The following is a 17,328-nucleotide window of genomic DNA, read 5'->3' as shown; positions in this document are numbered from 1 at the left end:
CCTGTATTTTCTGTCCTTATGACCTAAAGTTAAACTAATAATCCAACTGAGTTGATGTCAAACTGGGTGATTGCGTATCAATTGAGATTGTTACTTCAAATTTATAATTTCGTTGAACAAACATTTAAACGGATATTTCCCCCAAGAGATGGGGAGTAATAGACGTAATGTCAACACCCTAAAGGCAACATCAACCAATGGAAACAGTTAGTAATTTTGATGTAAACCGTATTACTATAACCTTTTCACTGATAGCTGTATCAGGTTTACCGTGAATACAGTTCATCTATTATAGTACTTAGTCTGGCTTGCGTTCGTTTTGTCCGGTTAAATCCACAAAAGTGCATATCTACATTTCGCTGTGGTTCACACACTCACGTTTGTCAAAGTCAGTTCACACGGCCACTGACAGGTCTGTTCACACAGCAACTGGCAAGTATGTTCACACGGCCACTGACAGGTCTGTTCACACGGCAACTGGCAAGTATGTTCACACACTCACGTACTGACATGTCCCTTCACATGGCCACTGACAAGTTTGCACGACCACTGAAAAGTCTGTTCACACGGCCACTGACAAGTTTAATTAATAAAAGAATAACTTATGCAGCAGAGACTCAATTCAAGAGTCGATACACTAAATCAAGCGTTGTGCTTTCATCAGCGTACACAAACCAAGGGGGTTTGACGCGGCGACGTGCACGCATATTTCAATATTGTAGTATCTGTATTTTATACAGCCACTCAGTCCGATTGGTTTTTGTCTACGTACTTACACTGTCTTTTAATGATGCCGGTCGTGAATTTGCAATTTTGCAAGCGCGTAGAAAAGTGCAGCATGCACAAAACAAACGTAAAAACGAGATGAGATCGGACGCTGTGTTTTTGCCCGACGGTAACCTTTTTTACATTCGTTCTTTGCTTAAACAAATACATATTAACATATTTCTTCTTTTATAAACCTTGCCTGTTTAAACTTTGGACAGCGAAGTGACTGTGTCTCTAGTGTGAACGTGTAAATAGCCCTGAAGGCGGTGTTTCATAATAGCCCATATTCTTATAGGCCTACTGTATCAGAATAATGAAACCATGTTTCTCTTTAACATCTTGTATTTGTTCAGTATGTACAATTGTATGCATTAGTGCGTGGTGCTTCTTTTTTCTCTTTGGCGTCCCATATTTATTCTTTTCATATACGGTACATACAATATATAAGAATAGGGTTAGTACGGTGTTGTAAAGCACTGTAGTAGTGTAACTAAAATTATTCATTATCTTTATTTTCTCATTTTGTATTCTTGTAACATTAATCAATTGTTAACCTATTGTATGTATTTCTAGTTCTAACAATCCATGCTTACTCATCTCCCATTTATCATAATTGGCGGTTGGGCGTAATTTCATATATAATTCAGATATTGTAAATTTAATTCTACTACTGACGAGTAGACTTACACTTCAGATTATCATTGTAATACCTACTGGTGCTTATTTGATGTGAAGTAGACTGGCCTGGATATACTTACACGTGTCTAGAGCAATGCAATAATCAAGTGCATTTACACGTTTTAAAAAATGAATTTGCAGTGGCTCTAGCCACGACAAGTGTGTATTTGTTTGGATGACAACCGCTTTAATAAAATGTGTACACGCTTTAAAACGCGTTTCAATATAAATACTGAACGCAATTCGCAAACGGTTTATAAGCAATTCATTCGTTGTGTCAGGGAAGAGTTAAATTTAACTCTTCCCTGTATTTTAACTCTTCCCTGGTTGTGTCAGGGAGTTGTAAAATAATAATAATTATTATTTTACAACTCCCTGGTTGTGTAATGCGTTCTCAGCTAAAATTCGTTCTTACAAGTTGATTAAAACGCGTTTTAATATAAATACTAAACGCAATTCGCAAACGGTTTATAAGCAATGCATTCGTTGTGTAATGCGTTCTCAACTAAGATTCGTTACAAGTTGATGAAAACGCGTCACAAATTGCTGTGGTCCACACCTATACGAAGCTTAATTACAACGTCTCCGGACTTACCATATCAATCTTGCTTAAATAACAAAACAAAAAATGTTTCTTAATCTTAAAACATGGTTTCAGTAAAAAAAATGATAATTTGATGATACCTCCATGTTTGAACTAACCCCAGACGGATATTGTGAATTCATCCGGGTCTGTTTTATTAACTTTAACTAAAAATTAACTATTAAGAAAGGATGGGAGGGAGAGAGGGGGGGGGGGGGGTTATATTGTTTAATAAATAAAGACTTAAGTTCATCTTAAGATAAAAACAATAGAATTAAAACTGACTATAAATATAATCCTCCATCGTGGAGGATTTGAAATAACGAAAGCGGACTTTGATGCAGAATGTACGCACTAGGTGGAAGGTCTTCATTTAAACACCGCTACTTAGCATTCAAAGGAAAGGGAGCGCCAAAATGGTTTTATTTTGTTATCGTAGTCTGCATCTGTCCATCGCAAAAGGATTAAAAGAATCAATTTGATTATTATAAGCAAATAAATGTAACCTTATGAGACCCCGGTATTTAATTCTTTTCCTTCATTTTTTTTTTGCATCTATTTTAAGTCCAATATTAAATAGGCTTAATAATTTTTATGTTAATTTGTACATTATTTTGTTTTGTTTTTGTATTAATTATTTCTATTTAACTAATTCCTTTCAAAGTACATCAACAATTTCTATCATTAAATTAAGCCTAATGTGAAATCGGACTGTTTATGGTGTCTGTCCCTCGCTTGTCATAAAGATGGCGCTATCTATAAATTGAAACTAAAATTGAAGGATTTGCTTGTTTTTTTACAACGAAATAGACTACTTATACACACAGTGTGTGGTTAAATTATACAAGTTTGGTTACAAATCATGACAAATCAAAAAATTAAAATGATAGATCAAATGAATCATAAAAAAAACAAACAGGATTTAAAAGTACAGGTTGATTATATTGCGGCTTGCTTTGAACGTTTATGTCTACTTTTTTAAGAGCATCACGATTACCGTGTATTATTGTTATTTATTATTTCATTTGATTTATTTTAAAAAAAAGTACAAGAAAACAATATTAACAGAATAAACTGAGGATATCCGTGTAAGAACAAACACATTTAAAACTTTGTAACTTCCTAATACTGTTGTTATTATATTGTTAATTAGTATTAATAAGTATTAATTATATTCTTTGGTAAAATTCAAGATACTTACAACCCAGTAAATTTTTATATACTTTATTGTAAACAATATATTTTTAACTGTAAAGTGAACAATAAGAAACCAGACTGTAATGTATTTTTTCAAAAAATGAAATTTACTTTAGAGGTTGAGAAACACATTAAAGAAGACTGCTTCCAAAACATGTAAAAATAAATACAAACTCCTCAGTGATCTATTCGTGAACCAATGATAGACATCTGGCATCAAATTGAGTTATTATTTTGCTTACACTATGGTTAAGAGCTCTGTAACTTATGTATGTATGATTATGTAAGAGAAATTGAAATTGAATAAATGAGATGAAAAAAAAAACAAGTATTAATTATATTATTATTGTTATTCTGAACATTGAACTTGTTATCATTCCAATAATTCTTATATTCCATTCCCATAAAAAAAAGTGAATCGACACAGCGATCTACAACTAAAATTAGTTTACAAATAAATTAATAGTTTTGGGAAATTTTGTAGTATTTGATCATTTTGTATTTCTGATTGTGTACGGCAATTAATTTTTTTATAATTCTTCCTAATAAATTTCCTTTCTTATTTAAAAAAAAGTTCAAGATAAATCTTGATTTCAATAAGGTCCTGTTCGCATATATATAAGTTTTAAATATATAATTCACGCTAAACTGCTATAAAATACATAGCCTAATGATAACATAATAATGATGATAAATAATATGATCAACAATTGTACTTTTATGTATTTTTTTTATTTTATTAATTAAACATTAGAAACGAAGTGATAAAAAAAAATATTTTAAAAACTTTATAGAAATCTTAAGTTGCAACTTTTATTTATAAATTAATACCGTAATCAACGTGTTCTACTATTGTTAAAATAGAAGTAAAAAATGTCGATATGTTTTCGAGACAGATTCGTGGTACACATAGTCTATTTATTTATGTATGTATTTCGGTATAAAAAACATATATATACAAAAAGCAGCAGACGCTGAAAGTATTGCATTTACATAAAATCAGTATAAAAAGTACACAAAAACATGAAAACATTAACATAGAAAAATACCAAACATTATATTAATACAAATGTATACAAAAAACAGTCAAACACGAAATAGTCATACAAACACAAAGGGAAAATGAACCACAGCAAAAAAGTGATTAAAATTCATAAATTGAGAGTACCTATTGCACATGAGACAAAAAAAGTAAAAGTACATGCTAGTTAATTATTTAAAAAGTTCATCAAATACAGTATGATGTTTATTTAAAATCTGGACCAACGTGGGTATAGGGGACTTCTAACACTAGAACGGTTACAATATTACACAAATGAAATAAATTAATCTTTAATTTTTTTTAACTGATCAACGTCATATTTATGAAGCGCGCTGATCATCAGTTTTGACGAATAAAAAACAACGTAATATATTTAATTTTTATGAAGTATATTTTTCTAAAAGGGGGTGGCGATGGAGAGGAAACAAATAATGTTTTGTTTATCTTATCAATTGTTAATTTTGAACTAAACCATACAATTTGTCTACAAGTTGCTGTCCGTCATAATTCAAAACAATTGTAACATTGTGTCGACCGTGAATTAATTAAGGAAACCGCGCCTGCACAAGGAAACCGAAAAAGTACATCACTTCAATATGGAATATATTCTAAAAGTTATCGATGCATCTCACGAATCTTTTATCAGAGAACGATTTTATCTTGTTTTTTGTTTGGATGTTTTCAGCATCATATTTTTTTCTGTTTTGTATTTTATTACGTGTAATTTACGCACAGGCATGTAACAATAGCCTATTTATTTATCTGATATTTGCCGACCCCTCTCAGAGATATTACATTAACAGTACATTTATCAAGTATCTGTTATGTGCATAACTCCATTTTTTGCTTTAAATTACAGTTTTTTCAGGTAAATATTTTTGTTTCGATGCAATTTTTGGTCAAAGTGGATAATTATTATGTTACATTAAAATGGCATATTCAACAAAAATTTTGTTAAGAATTATTTTTTCAGGGGGACAATACATCTTTAATTCAATTATATATAAATATATCTTTCCACATCCACGAAATCTCATAGCCTTATTCTAGATAATTCGTTCAAATTAGTTAAATAATCAACAAAATTAATATATTTTAATTATCCGTAATTTAAACACATTGATGTAATAATAATATGTTTTTCTTGCTATATAACCGACCTCAAAAACTTCTTATAATCTTTTTATAATATTGTTATTCAAATAATCTTAGTAGCAAATTTTAGTAAATTCATAATTTATAAAATATGATATTTTTTGTATAGGTTTATAAGTTGATTAAGATTTTAATCACAATCCAAACATTATTTTCATAGTTACCATTCTTATAAAAATAATTTATTTTAGGAAATAAGTTTATATGACATATTTTAATAATCTTAGTAATAGTAGTATAGTATATAGAGAAATTATAATTCTAACTGTGTCACACTCGTGGAAAATTCCAAACGAGTATATTATTGTGTTCAGATACGTCACATCCCCTCGTCGCTCTTAAGTACCGGTAGCTATCGGTCCTCCTTCTCCCTCCATCGTACGTATCGTCTCATTTCTTTTTTTTTTAATATGAGAAAATAAACCTGCTCAATCATTTTGGAGATTAGGCCTATATTACATACTTATACATATTGAAATTACTGTACTATGTAGGTGTTAAACTATATAGTCAACTGAAATATAAAACTCGATCCTACCAATCAAAGGAATCGTCCCACAATTACAAAATATTGTTATCGTTAAAAATGTATACTTCCATACCTAATTGTTATAATAATTTACTGATGACATACCGTATATTCAGACATATTTATGTTCAACGTCCACAAACAAACGAAAACTTTTGTTTTTGTTTGTAAACATAAGTAAGAAATTAAAGTGATTATGTCGGATGAGTATCACCCTCTCCACCATTACCTTGTCTTTGTAATTAATTCAGGGCGTTTAGTGTTTCCAAGATGGAAAACCAACAGGATGAGAAACTCGTTTCTCCCTACTGCAATGAGGCAATTCAATGAAACTTGGAAACGTTGCTTGTAATTTGTATTTTAAACGATGTATTTTATCTATATTTTACCAAATGTTAACCTTTTTAACTCATTTGTGTATTTTTATTTGCATTTTTAACTTTGAACAAACGAAAATATTTCCAAACCATGTAGTATATTTTACTGTGTTTGACCATGAATAAATAAATGAAATGAATGAATTAAACTGAAAGAAATAAATTAATAATTTTCAAAACTTACCCAACATCGTAAGATGATGAAGACTGTATAATTATGTATACCAATGATGAAAGGAATGTTCTTAATGATTAAATTAATTATCAATGTAAAAATATACCGGATAATTTACTATACCGGAAACCAGACCCTTTTATCCGCGTAAGGATGGTAGTGAGTTGTAATATGATAAAAGGGAAAGGCAGCGTATGTTATATTTTATTCTAACATTGCAATTTTCCAAAAATATACAACTGGGTAGGTTAATATATCAATTTAAAAATCATAACACAATAGATTTTATTGAACTCATTGTTAGTTGGAGAAATTAAAAGAATTATGTCGTTACAGCAGGCCTAGGGTAAGATCTAATGTTCCAATATGACCAAGAATGATATTATAATCAAAAAAGGACTTTCCAATTTTCAATTGCAGGCCTAAAATTGAGTTTGTTAATTATTATTTTGTTATTAAGATGTGAAATGGAAAGTTACTTTTCATGGAATATATAGGCCTGCATAAAATGATATATATTATATACTGTAGTTATGAAACAAAATCTGCTCAGCTTCTCAACGTTTCGATCAATATATTCGCCCCTCTTCAGGGGTGAGAATGCAGAGTTTTCTGGACTTGACTCTGCGCACTCTAACTCCGGGTTAAAAAAATAAATAAATAAACGAACGTTGTATAATCAATAAATTCCTTGATGATAATCAACATTTATGAATTGTTACCCATAAAACAAGTAGATATAACGAATCAATTTAGGCAATGAACGTTTTAATATTTAATTTTCATATAACAGCAATGTATTAACTATGGCGTAGATGACAACAATAACAATGATTATTTGTTCTCAAATAAAAAAAAAGCTTAAAACTTGATCTTGTGATAACTTTAGACATATATTGCTAAGAAGACAAAGTTTGTTTGTTCGATTTATTTGCGGTACTTTTGAAATGATTAAGGCTTGACTTCTCTTAAGGCTTGATTTCTCTTAAGGCTTGACTTCTCGGAAACTGTTGATGGAAATGTTGTTGATAAGATGACCAGGCCAACCCATACATTAGTTGTTATTATATTAATAAAAAGGCGTGTGGAGGAACTAAATTAACTGAATTGTATTTCCTCCAGACTTAATTTTAAATCATTCGATTAATTTGTTTTGATATATTGCAATAACAATAATAATGTAGTGCTAATTGCCGCCAATCTTTTATGAATTCTACGGATGGATCTTTAAATGTAGCCCTAGACCTTCAGAAACTTCGAGAATTTTATAAAAACAAATTGACAAAGAAACATCTTTGATGTATGTACAATGTTTTTGTGTACAGGTTAATCGTTTTTTGCTATGATATTTTGTTTTTATAAGCTTTTTCAACTTATTGATGTTCTGCATGAGATCTGTTTTTTATTATTGTACAAATGGTATATGTAATTTACTCACAATTCAATGTTATATATTGCAATGAGTAGAACGAATAAAACCAGAAATATAATATACAATAATTTGAGACTATCTTTAAAAATGTTTTTGTAAACAGTAGGCCCTATTTGGTTTACCTTGCTCCGTCTGCTTTGTGATTGTTATAAAATGAACATTTTCTTAGGCCTAATTCATAAATAAAATTTACAAAATATTTATAGTGAATGTTATTGACGCTGTCGGTTATAATTGAGTGGCATTTTAAAGCAATATACGAAATTAAAGAAACAGATATAAGTATCATAGGAAATTATCAATTATCTGAAACCTTCCCAGGTCGCGATATTCCGTTACGCGTGCCAAAATCGAATCCTGTTGATAAGCATGCGCTATGATATTTATTTATTTAACAGCATCTTTATACAGGATTACACAATCAGGTAAAAGAAAAACCTGTTTTGCATTGTGGTCCTGTCTTTAATACAAACAAATCAGGGGGGAAAATGTTTAGTTTGTGAAAAAAAAATGAGATCGAGATCTAGCTTTGAATGAAGCAATTGTTGGGGGGAATATTTAATTTCAGTAGGTAAGTTATTCCATATTTTAGCGTCTGCAATTTTGAACGACGAGTTTCATCATCATGATATAAAGTATGGGCACGTGAGGTATGGGATTGGTAGAGTTGAGCTGGAATTGATGAACTTGACAGGCGAAGAAAATGATGACAACAACGATGGCGAAGACGACAATATGTCAGATGATGATTCGTTATTTTTCTATAATATTCAGTTCTATAATACGATGACTTGTTATGATCATCAAACCAATTGTTTTATGCCTCATATAAACGGGCCTGGCAGCTATCACCAACGGGCAACCACCAAGCATTCATTCCCCTTTCATAGACACGCGTTGCCCATCCTGATTTCTATCTAGCAGCCACGCGTGAGGGAGGGTGTGTAAGTATCCTAACCGGAAGTAGTTCACACGTGGCATTGATCTTTTTCGGAGCTAATTGTAAGGTATAATCTGGACTGGGTGATTGTTGTCGGTGATAAGACAATCAAACATATGTAATCTGAAAGGTAATCCTCAATTAAAATCGTGTGTGGTCTGTACACGAGGATGTATAGATATCGGAAGTGTTATTACGACACTATTGGGTAAGGAGACTAATTTTAGAGCAAGACGATGTTGAAGTAGGGCTACAGTGTACAGAAAGTGTAAACCGACTGCGAGTCCAAATCTGTAATTCACAGCGAAAATACAGTGGCGTAACGGCTAAGCGCTCACTGGATAAACTCAGGGGGCCCTGAGCAGTGTCCAGAGGAAAAAACAGGCATTAAATATGTGAAAAGGGACTAAAACGGCCAAAAGGGCCACTTAGAGTTCCTAAACCAGGGCCTCGTGTCTCTACGTTACGCCACTGCGAAAATGCTTACGTCTTCCTTGGTCTTTACCAAATGTACCGTACCTAAATCTACGAGGCGTCAGTAAATATCCACACACCCCATATCCATTTGACCCACTTCCCATATTTTCCCCCTCCACTGCAAGGGAAGGGGCTTGACCATTTTGCAGTCCGTTTGACGTAAAAGACCTTCTCAATCATCGAACTAGACTATATTGATTTACGCACATGTTCGCAATTGCAAGTAGTCCTAAGCCTATCCAGGGAGTTGTAAAATAAAAATTCAACTCGATCCCTGGCCTATGATCCATGCCCATGCAAAATGCACACAACCAAGGTAGACAATAGGCTGCCATCTGCTGGGATCGTTTGTTTTATTATATCCTGCGCAGGTAACTCTTTTGTAAAGAAAAAAATTGTCCGAACTTTTACAACAAAAGGGATGAGATGACCAGATAGAAGAGAGGTGTGACAGGCACAATTCTGAGTAATCGCGTAAGAAATCAAAAAAGTTGAATAACGATACCCCCAGTTGCACTTTCAACAAATTGAAAAAAAAAAGGATTTTACTGTAAAATTCATTAATGTATGTTGTAACTCAATCCCCTATTGAGAGATATAATCTAGAGGGTGAATGGTCATCATTTTTTTTTTGTCTGCGCTAAACTTTCCCGCTCTTACATTGCAAAACCAAGGTACGCCGAGATAATGTGTTCTGCGTATGTTACCTCAACATATTTTAAAAATGTAATAGGCCTACTTTGGCCAAATTTCGACCCTTTTATTTTTTGACAATTTTATGCACTAGGCCAAAGTACAGGGATTTTGTCAAACAAACAACATCGGCAAGGGTTCGAGGCCGACTCGCTCCTAGTTCTGGTGGTGGAACAAGTCTTCTCGGATAAGGACTATAAACCGTAGGTCCAGTGTACACAGTTATAACCTGTGTGCACTTTAAAGAACCCAGTTCATTATTCGAAAAGAGTAGGGGGTTACCCCGGTGAACTGGTTCACAAAATAGCCCCTGTATCAGGGGGATTACCACCTATCTGATAGGACAGTGATTAATTCACTATTGGTAATCCTTGGCCACATTGCCTAAAGACATAAAATAAAATAAATTGGCCAAATTATTATTATTGCATAATAATTGAATTTTGAATTTTAAAAGGTCGATATTCTGGCAATTTTCGAAAAATGCCCAAATTTCGACCTTTTTATTTTTTTATATAACTGGTTACTATGACTGTCTAAGATGATGATAACGCAATATATGTGCATATATGGCAATATTATTGCATAATAATTGAATTTTAAAAGGTCGATATTCTGGCCATTTTTGAAAAAATCCCTGTACTATAGTAAAGGGAAATTTTCGAAAAATGCCCAAATTTCGACCCTTTTATTTTTTTATATAACTGGTTACTATGACTCTCTAAGATGATGATAACACAATATATGTGCATATATGGCAATATTATTGCATAAAAGTTGAATTTTAAAAGGTGAATATTTTGGCCATTTTTGAAAAAATCCCTGTACTATAGTAAAGGGAAATTTTCGAAAAATGCCGAAATTTCGACATTTTTATTTTTTTATATAACTGGTTACTATGACTCTCTAAGATGATGAAAACACAATATATGTGCATATATGGCAATATTATTGCATAATAATTGATTTTTAAAAGGTCGATATTCTGGGCATTTTTGAAAAAAATCCCTGTACTAGGCCAATAGTACAGGGAAATTTTCGAAAAATGCCCAAATTTCGACCTTTTTATTTTTTTATATAACTGGTTACTATGACTCTCTAAGATGATGATAACACAATATATGTGCATATATGGCAATATTATTGCATAATAATTGAATTTTAAAAGGTCGATATTTTGGCCATTTAAAAAAAAATCCCTATACTATAGTACAGGGAAATTTTCGAAAAATGCCCAAATTTCGACCTTTTTATTTTTTTATATAACTGGTTACTATGACTCTCTAAGATGATGATAACACAATATATGTGCATATATGGCAATATTATTGCATAATAATTGAATTTTAAAAGGTCGATATTTTGGCCATTTTTGAAAAAAATCCCTGTACAGTACTATAGTACAGGGAAATTTTCGAAAAATGCTCAAATTTCGACCTTTTTATTTTTTTATATAACTGGTTACTATGACCTTCTAAGATGATGGCAACACAATATATGTGCATATATGGCAATATTATTGCATACAAATTGAATTTTAAAAGGTCGATATTTTGGCCATTTTTAAAAAAATCCATGTACTATAGTACAGGGAAATTTTCGAAAAATGCCCAAATTTCGACCTTTTTATTTTTTTATATAACTGGTTACTATGACTCTCTAAGATGATGATAACACAATATATGTGCATATATGGCAATATTATTGCATAATAATTGAATTTTAAAAGGTCGATATTTTTGAAAAGGGAAATTTTCGAAAAATGCCCAAATTTCGAACTTTTTATTTTTTTATATAACTGGTTACTATGACTCTCTAAGATGATGATAACGCAATATATGTGCATATATGGCAATATTATTACATAAAAATTGAATTTTAAAAGGTCGATATTTTGGCCATTTTTGAAAAAATCCCTGTACTATAGTACAGGAAAATGTTCGAAAAATGCCCAAATTTCGAACTTTTTATTTTTTTATATAACTGGTTACTATGACTCTCTAAGATGATGATAACACAAAATATGTGCATATATGGCAATATTATTGCATAATAATTGAATTTTAAAAGGTCGATATTTTGGCTATTTTTGAAAAAAATCCCTGTACTATAGTACAGCGAAATTTTCGAAAATGCCCAAATTTCGACCTTTTTATTTTTTTATATAACTGGTTACTATGACTCTCTAAGATGATGATAACACAATATATGTGCATATATGGCAATATTATTGCATAATAATTGAATTTTAAAAGGTCGATATTTTGACCATTTTTGAAAAAATCCCTGTACTGTAGTAAAGGGAAATTTTCGAAAAATGCCCAAATTTCGATCTTTTTATTTTTTTTATAACTGGTTACTATGACCCTCTAAGATGATGGTAACACAATGTGCATATATGGCAATATTATTGCATAAAAATTGAATTTTAAAAGATCGATATTTTGGCCATTTTTGAAAAAATCCCTGTACTATAGTAAAGGGAAATTTTCGAAAAATGCCCAAATTTCGACCTTTTTATTTTTTTATATAACTGGTTACTATGACTCTCTAAGATGATGATAACACAATATATGTGCATATATGGCAATATTATTGCATAATAATTGAATTTTAAAAGGTCGATATTTTGGCCATTTTTGAAAAAATCCCTATACTATAGTACAGGGAAATTTTCAAAAAATGCCCAAATTTCGACCTTTTTATTTTTTTATATAACTGGTTACTATGACCCTCTAAGATGATGGTAACACAATGTGCATATATGGCAATATTATTGCATAAAAATTGAATTTTAAAAGATCGATATTTTGGCCATTTTTGAAAAAATCCCTGTACTATAGTAAAGGGAAATTTTCGAAAAATGCCCAAATTTCGACCTTTTTATTTTTTTATATAACTGGTTACTATGACTCTCTAAGATGATGATAACACAATATATGTGCATATATGGCAATATTATTGCATAATAATTGAATTTTAAAAGGTCGATATTTTGGCCATTTTTGAAAAAATCCCTGTACTATAGTAAAGGGAAATTTTCGAAAAATGCCCAAATTTCGACCTTTTTATTTTTTTATATAACTGGTTACTATGACTCTCTAAGATGATGATAACACAATATATGTGCATATATGGCAACATTATTGCATAATAATTGAATTTTAAAAGGTCGATATTTTGACCATTTTTGAAAAAATCCCTGTACTATTAGTAAAGGGAAATTTTCGAAAAATGCCCAAATTTCGAACTTTTTATTTTTTTATATAACTGGTTACTATGACTGTCTAAGATGATGATAACGCAATATATGTGCATATATGGCAATATTATTACATAAAAATTGAATTTTAAAAGGTCGATATTTTGGCAATTTTTGAAAAAATCCCTGTACTAAAATGCCCAAATTTCGAACTTTTTATTTTTTTATATAACTGGTTACTATGACTCTCTAAGATGATGATAACGCAATATATGTGCATATATGGCAATATTATTACATAAAAATTGAATTTTAAAAGGTCGATATTTTGGCGATTTTTGAAAAAATCCCTGTACTATAGTGCAGGGATTTTTTGAAAAATGCCCAAATTTCGAAATTTTTATTTTTCGACATAACTGATTACTATATCATAAATTGGCACGCGCAGACGCACATGATGTGTTCTGCACATGTTACCTCAACATATTAAAAAAATATATATATATATATATTGTCTATTTTTTTTCGAAAAAATCCCTGTACTATGGACCTGCATATACAGTCAGTCAAGTATGGCAATTTAATTACGAAATGACAGCAAGATTCCGTCTGTATTGAAGGACGCCCTCAACACACTTCATTTCTAGTATATCATTCATGGACAACGACTTTGAAAATTCTGCCAACTTCAATTGTATATTGGATGTGATGTCCACCTGTAACCTCAAAGCTATGGTTACAGACTCTTCCATCGTTTCAGAAGGTGTGAACATCTTCATCTCCCATAGCTTGAAAGTTGTACAATTTTGAGGAAATAATGTTGCCTTAATCTGTTCTTGATTTTCAGAAAAAATTGATTCCACAGGTTGCCTGAAAAAATGTAAATCCGCTAAAGAGCGTGAAGATTGTTTTAAGTTGTCATGAATGTTGAAGATGAAGGTAACATACATTTGTTTGTTGCTAATTTGAATACATGCCGTGCTAAGAAATGTGTTGTCAGGAACCACAACCAGTTGTTTTGACTTTAGTCTGCAGTTACTGATGATGCAGTTGTTGCCAATTCTGACATTTTTAAGATGGCAGTATTCCACAATTGACATCATAGTTTTGTCTACTTGTTCATCAATCACAGAATGCATCAAACACATCCTTCCTGGTCTGCCATCAGTCGCTCTTATCCTTTTATGTCTAGGTTCTGTGGTCGTGTTATCATCCCAAACAACTCCTAACTGGTTCCAGAGTTGTACATCTTCACAGAGATGGTGAAGGTATTCGGTTGTCGTCCCTAGATGATAGAACACAGATTTGTTAAAAGCTATGACATGGAATGGTGTTCCTGTAAGAAGTTGAAAGACTTGTTCTCGAGTAGAAACAAGATTGTCAGTCTCTTCACTAACATTTTGCGAATTCTTTGTATATTCTGATGTTCCCCTGCAACCAAGAGCTTGTAAAAAATCACCATATGCATCAATCTCACAAAGTATTGGTGCATGATTCCGATAGAAACCTATTAATCTACTCGCCGTATGGTAGTCCATAAAATAGGCACTATCTGTGAACACAAAGTCTTTAGATCCGGAGGAGTGCTGTCTAACAGCACCCATCTCTTTCATCACATCCATCGAAGGTTTATGAAGAAACTGAAGACATTCAATGAAGATGGGATCATTAGAATCTAAATCCAAATCTTCAGACAGTACAAAGACTCCATGAGTTATGCCTATCAGTAAGGATGACTGATGTGCCAGAGCGGTGAATCCTGGACTCTTGAAAGACCAAGAATGATTGTGATGACTTCTGTCCAAAACAAACAGCTCAAGAGTATCAGAAGAACACACAAACACTCCTGGATTCATTCTTGAAGGTAAATCAATGTACGTAATTAACTTCATCTCCAGCATTTGATATAATGGATCCCCCAGGGGTAGAGGCATGAATGCTTTGCCCAGCAGGCTAGCGTTGGGTAATCGTTGGCTATAACCTCCAGCATGAATCAGCAGCACTTTCATTGATGCTAGGTCACTTTCAAACCGAGTCTTTAACTGCGACAGTGCATGCATTGTTGATCCTCCATTACCTGCAAAGAGATATAAGATAATTTATGAGTCTAAAGTAGGTCGTTTTTAGTTTAATTTAGCTTATGTTTTTAATTTACATAAATTACAAACATTGCTATAGTTTGAAATATAATAATATTTTATAATAAAACATTTTAAAATCTAAATAATTATTTATATATAATATTTCAAATCCAGTAAACTTACCAACTTTTGCTTCAGGTGGGTCTGCAATAGAAAGATATTTCACCCCAAGAGGGAGCTGTTTATTTTCAAGTTTTTCCTTTAGCTGGAGATTGTAAGCTCTTCTTTGATTCTCATCTCTTGCAGTTATTACAACAATATCCCAAAACTGTACATTTCCAACATCTTTCCCTGCAATTAAATCATTTTGAAGGTATGAATTATATAGCAAACTTGTAGATTCATTTAATAGAAATGATTTACATTAAAACGACATGTTCCACCAAAATAAAAAACAAACCTCTGATTTCCTGAAACTTTCTTATCCGATTTGTAGTGGCATCTTTAATTTCATCGTTACTATCAAGAGAGTTTTCCATAACTATGAACATGATAACATACTTTATTATATATAATATATATAGGGTCCGTATATATACTTTACAATTACAGTGTTAAAATTATTTTACTAATAATATTATATTATTATTTATTATTTTATTATTAATAAAAATAGGCAGGTATGTTGTGGAAATACCTTCTTTTTTATAGTTTTTTACACACCACCATAAACTGAATCGTATTAGTAGAGGCATGGTAGAGGCTAGTCACTGATTGGCTGGGAGCTAAGCCTCCTCCTAGCTCTGCTGGCCCAGTCCCGACTCCGACTATGGGCACACCACAGTGGTACATACAGATAGGCTATTTATATGGCTAGGCCTACCCTTTTTATGTATAAATTTTAACGTATCTCTGCACCATAAATGGATATAAGCAATTGACCTAAACAACCAAATTTCATATACTATTATTATTATTTCTAAACAGTACTAACTCAGCAAGCAAGGAGGAGTACACACGTACCGTATGTTTACGTTGTTCCTGTTTCCACGTTGTACTGCTGGGGGTCAGAGAAGGTCAATTTGGTCGTCTGCTTTTAAAGTTATACATAAAATGTTTAGAATAATATTATTTATTAATGATTAAACATCACTTAATTCAAGCAATAAATATATGGTTATGTATAATATATTTTTTTGTGATTGTTTACAATAAAAATAAACAATATTACAGTATTTCATTAATTATTGTATTTCTGATATACTGTATATTGCTCGCTTGTTGTCTGCTACAGATAGTAATTAGTGGTATCCCAAAAGAGCATGCGGCAAAGTTCTCGTACGTGCACACCTACTACGCCACATTAATGTTATATAGGCTACCCAATGCTATAAAAATATGAAAAAAAAAATTTCTTAATTAACTAATTAATAAAAATGAATGACAAACAAGTTGTGGATCAACGTTTTGACGAAATATTTTTAAATTTCAGCGAAAATTATATTGAAAGATATTATGTCCCCCCTGAAAAATTATTTAAAATGGTTGAATATGCCATTTTAATATCACATAAGTTTCAAATAGATCGACAAATATTATATACCTGAAAAACTGTAATTTAAAGTTGTCGACAATTAAATGGTTTTTAGTTAAATTTAACATTTTATTAGTGTCTTTTTATAAGTGAAATAATTATTTGTTTGTTTTTTTTCTGCGGAAGTGAATAACTATTAAAACTGCAAAATGGCCTATTCAAAGTCTGATTTTATAATCTTCATTTTCATCATGAGCAATACATCCGATCATAGTATAGACTAGTTCAGTATAATATCTCTATGATCGGATTGAAAGAGATGCTTTCGAAACGACGAAGGGAAAACTGACGAACCAATTCAATAAAATCGTTTCAATGAAGTTCAGTATTTAATCGTGATGGTTCGTCAATAATTTGTCATTATTTAGTGTAAATAATATCTTTGTCTGAGACAACGTACATTAA

At 31.5% G+C, this 17,328-nt stretch overlaps 3 protein-coding genes across 4 annotated transcripts in view; 2 read left to right on the top strand and 1 right to left on the bottom strand.

Moving 5' to 3' along the window:
- LOC144843618 (putative bifunctional dTTP/UTP pyrophosphatase/methyltransferase protein) overlaps nucleotides 1–17,328 on the top strand; it is a 65,056-nt gene that overhangs the window by 16,414 nt on the left and 31,314 nt on the right. The window lies entirely within an intron of this gene.
- The window catches only part of LOC144843597 (ribonucleoside-diphosphate reductase large subunit-like), a 178,089-nt gene that overhangs the window by 157,778 nt on the left and 2,983 nt on the right, over nucleotides 1–17,328 (top strand). The gene's annotated exons all lie outside the window — the stretch shown is intronic.
- LOC144842101 (fucose-1-phosphate guanylyltransferase-like) lies at nucleotides 13,587–16,384 on the bottom strand. Of its 2 annotated transcripts, none has more exons than XM_078698464.1 (4): nucleotides 16,027–16,099; nucleotides 15,790–15,870; nucleotides 15,513–15,680; nucleotides 13,587–15,325 (listed from the first exon to the last, which is right to left on the bottom strand). In XM_078698464.1, the coding sequence occupies exons 1-4, from the start codon at nucleotides 16,082–16,084 to the stop codon at nucleotides 13,833–13,835; spliced, it is 1,800 nt and encodes a 599-aa protein (XP_078554590.1). In that variant the 5' UTR covers nucleotides 16,085–16,099; the 3' UTR covers nucleotides 13,587–13,832. The 2 variants fall into 2 exon arrangements, with proteins under 2 accessions (XP_078554590.1, XP_078554592.1); XM_078698466.1 differs by lacking the exon at nucleotides 16,027–16,099 and adding an exon at nucleotides 16,353–16,384 and having other exon boundaries at nucleotides 13,589–15,325.

The sequence above is a fragment of the Antedon bifida genome, chromosome 5 (genome assembly GCF_963402885.1).
Source record: "Antedon bifida chromosome 5, ecAntBifi1.1, whole genome shotgun sequence".
Lineage (NCBI taxonomy): Eukaryota > Metazoa > Echinodermata > Crinoidea > Comatulida > Antedonidae > Antedon > Antedon bifida.
Note: the sequence above shows the minus strand (reverse complement) of the source record. Positions and strands in the feature narration are given on the sequence as shown.

Coding starts and splice junctions, on each gene's coding strand:
- LOC144842101 (XM_078698464.1), bottom strand. CDS start 16,084: ATGCCTCTACTAATACGATTCAGTTTATGGTGGTGTGTAAAAAACTAT. Junction 15,681..15,789: donor AAAGTTTCAGGAAATCAGAG/GTTTGTTTTTTA, acceptor ATTTAATTGCAG/GGAAAGATGTTGGAAATGTA. Junction 15,326..15,512: donor CCCACCTGAAGCAAAAGTTG/GTAAGTTTACTG, acceptor ATCTCTTTGCAG/GTAATGGAGGATCAACAATG.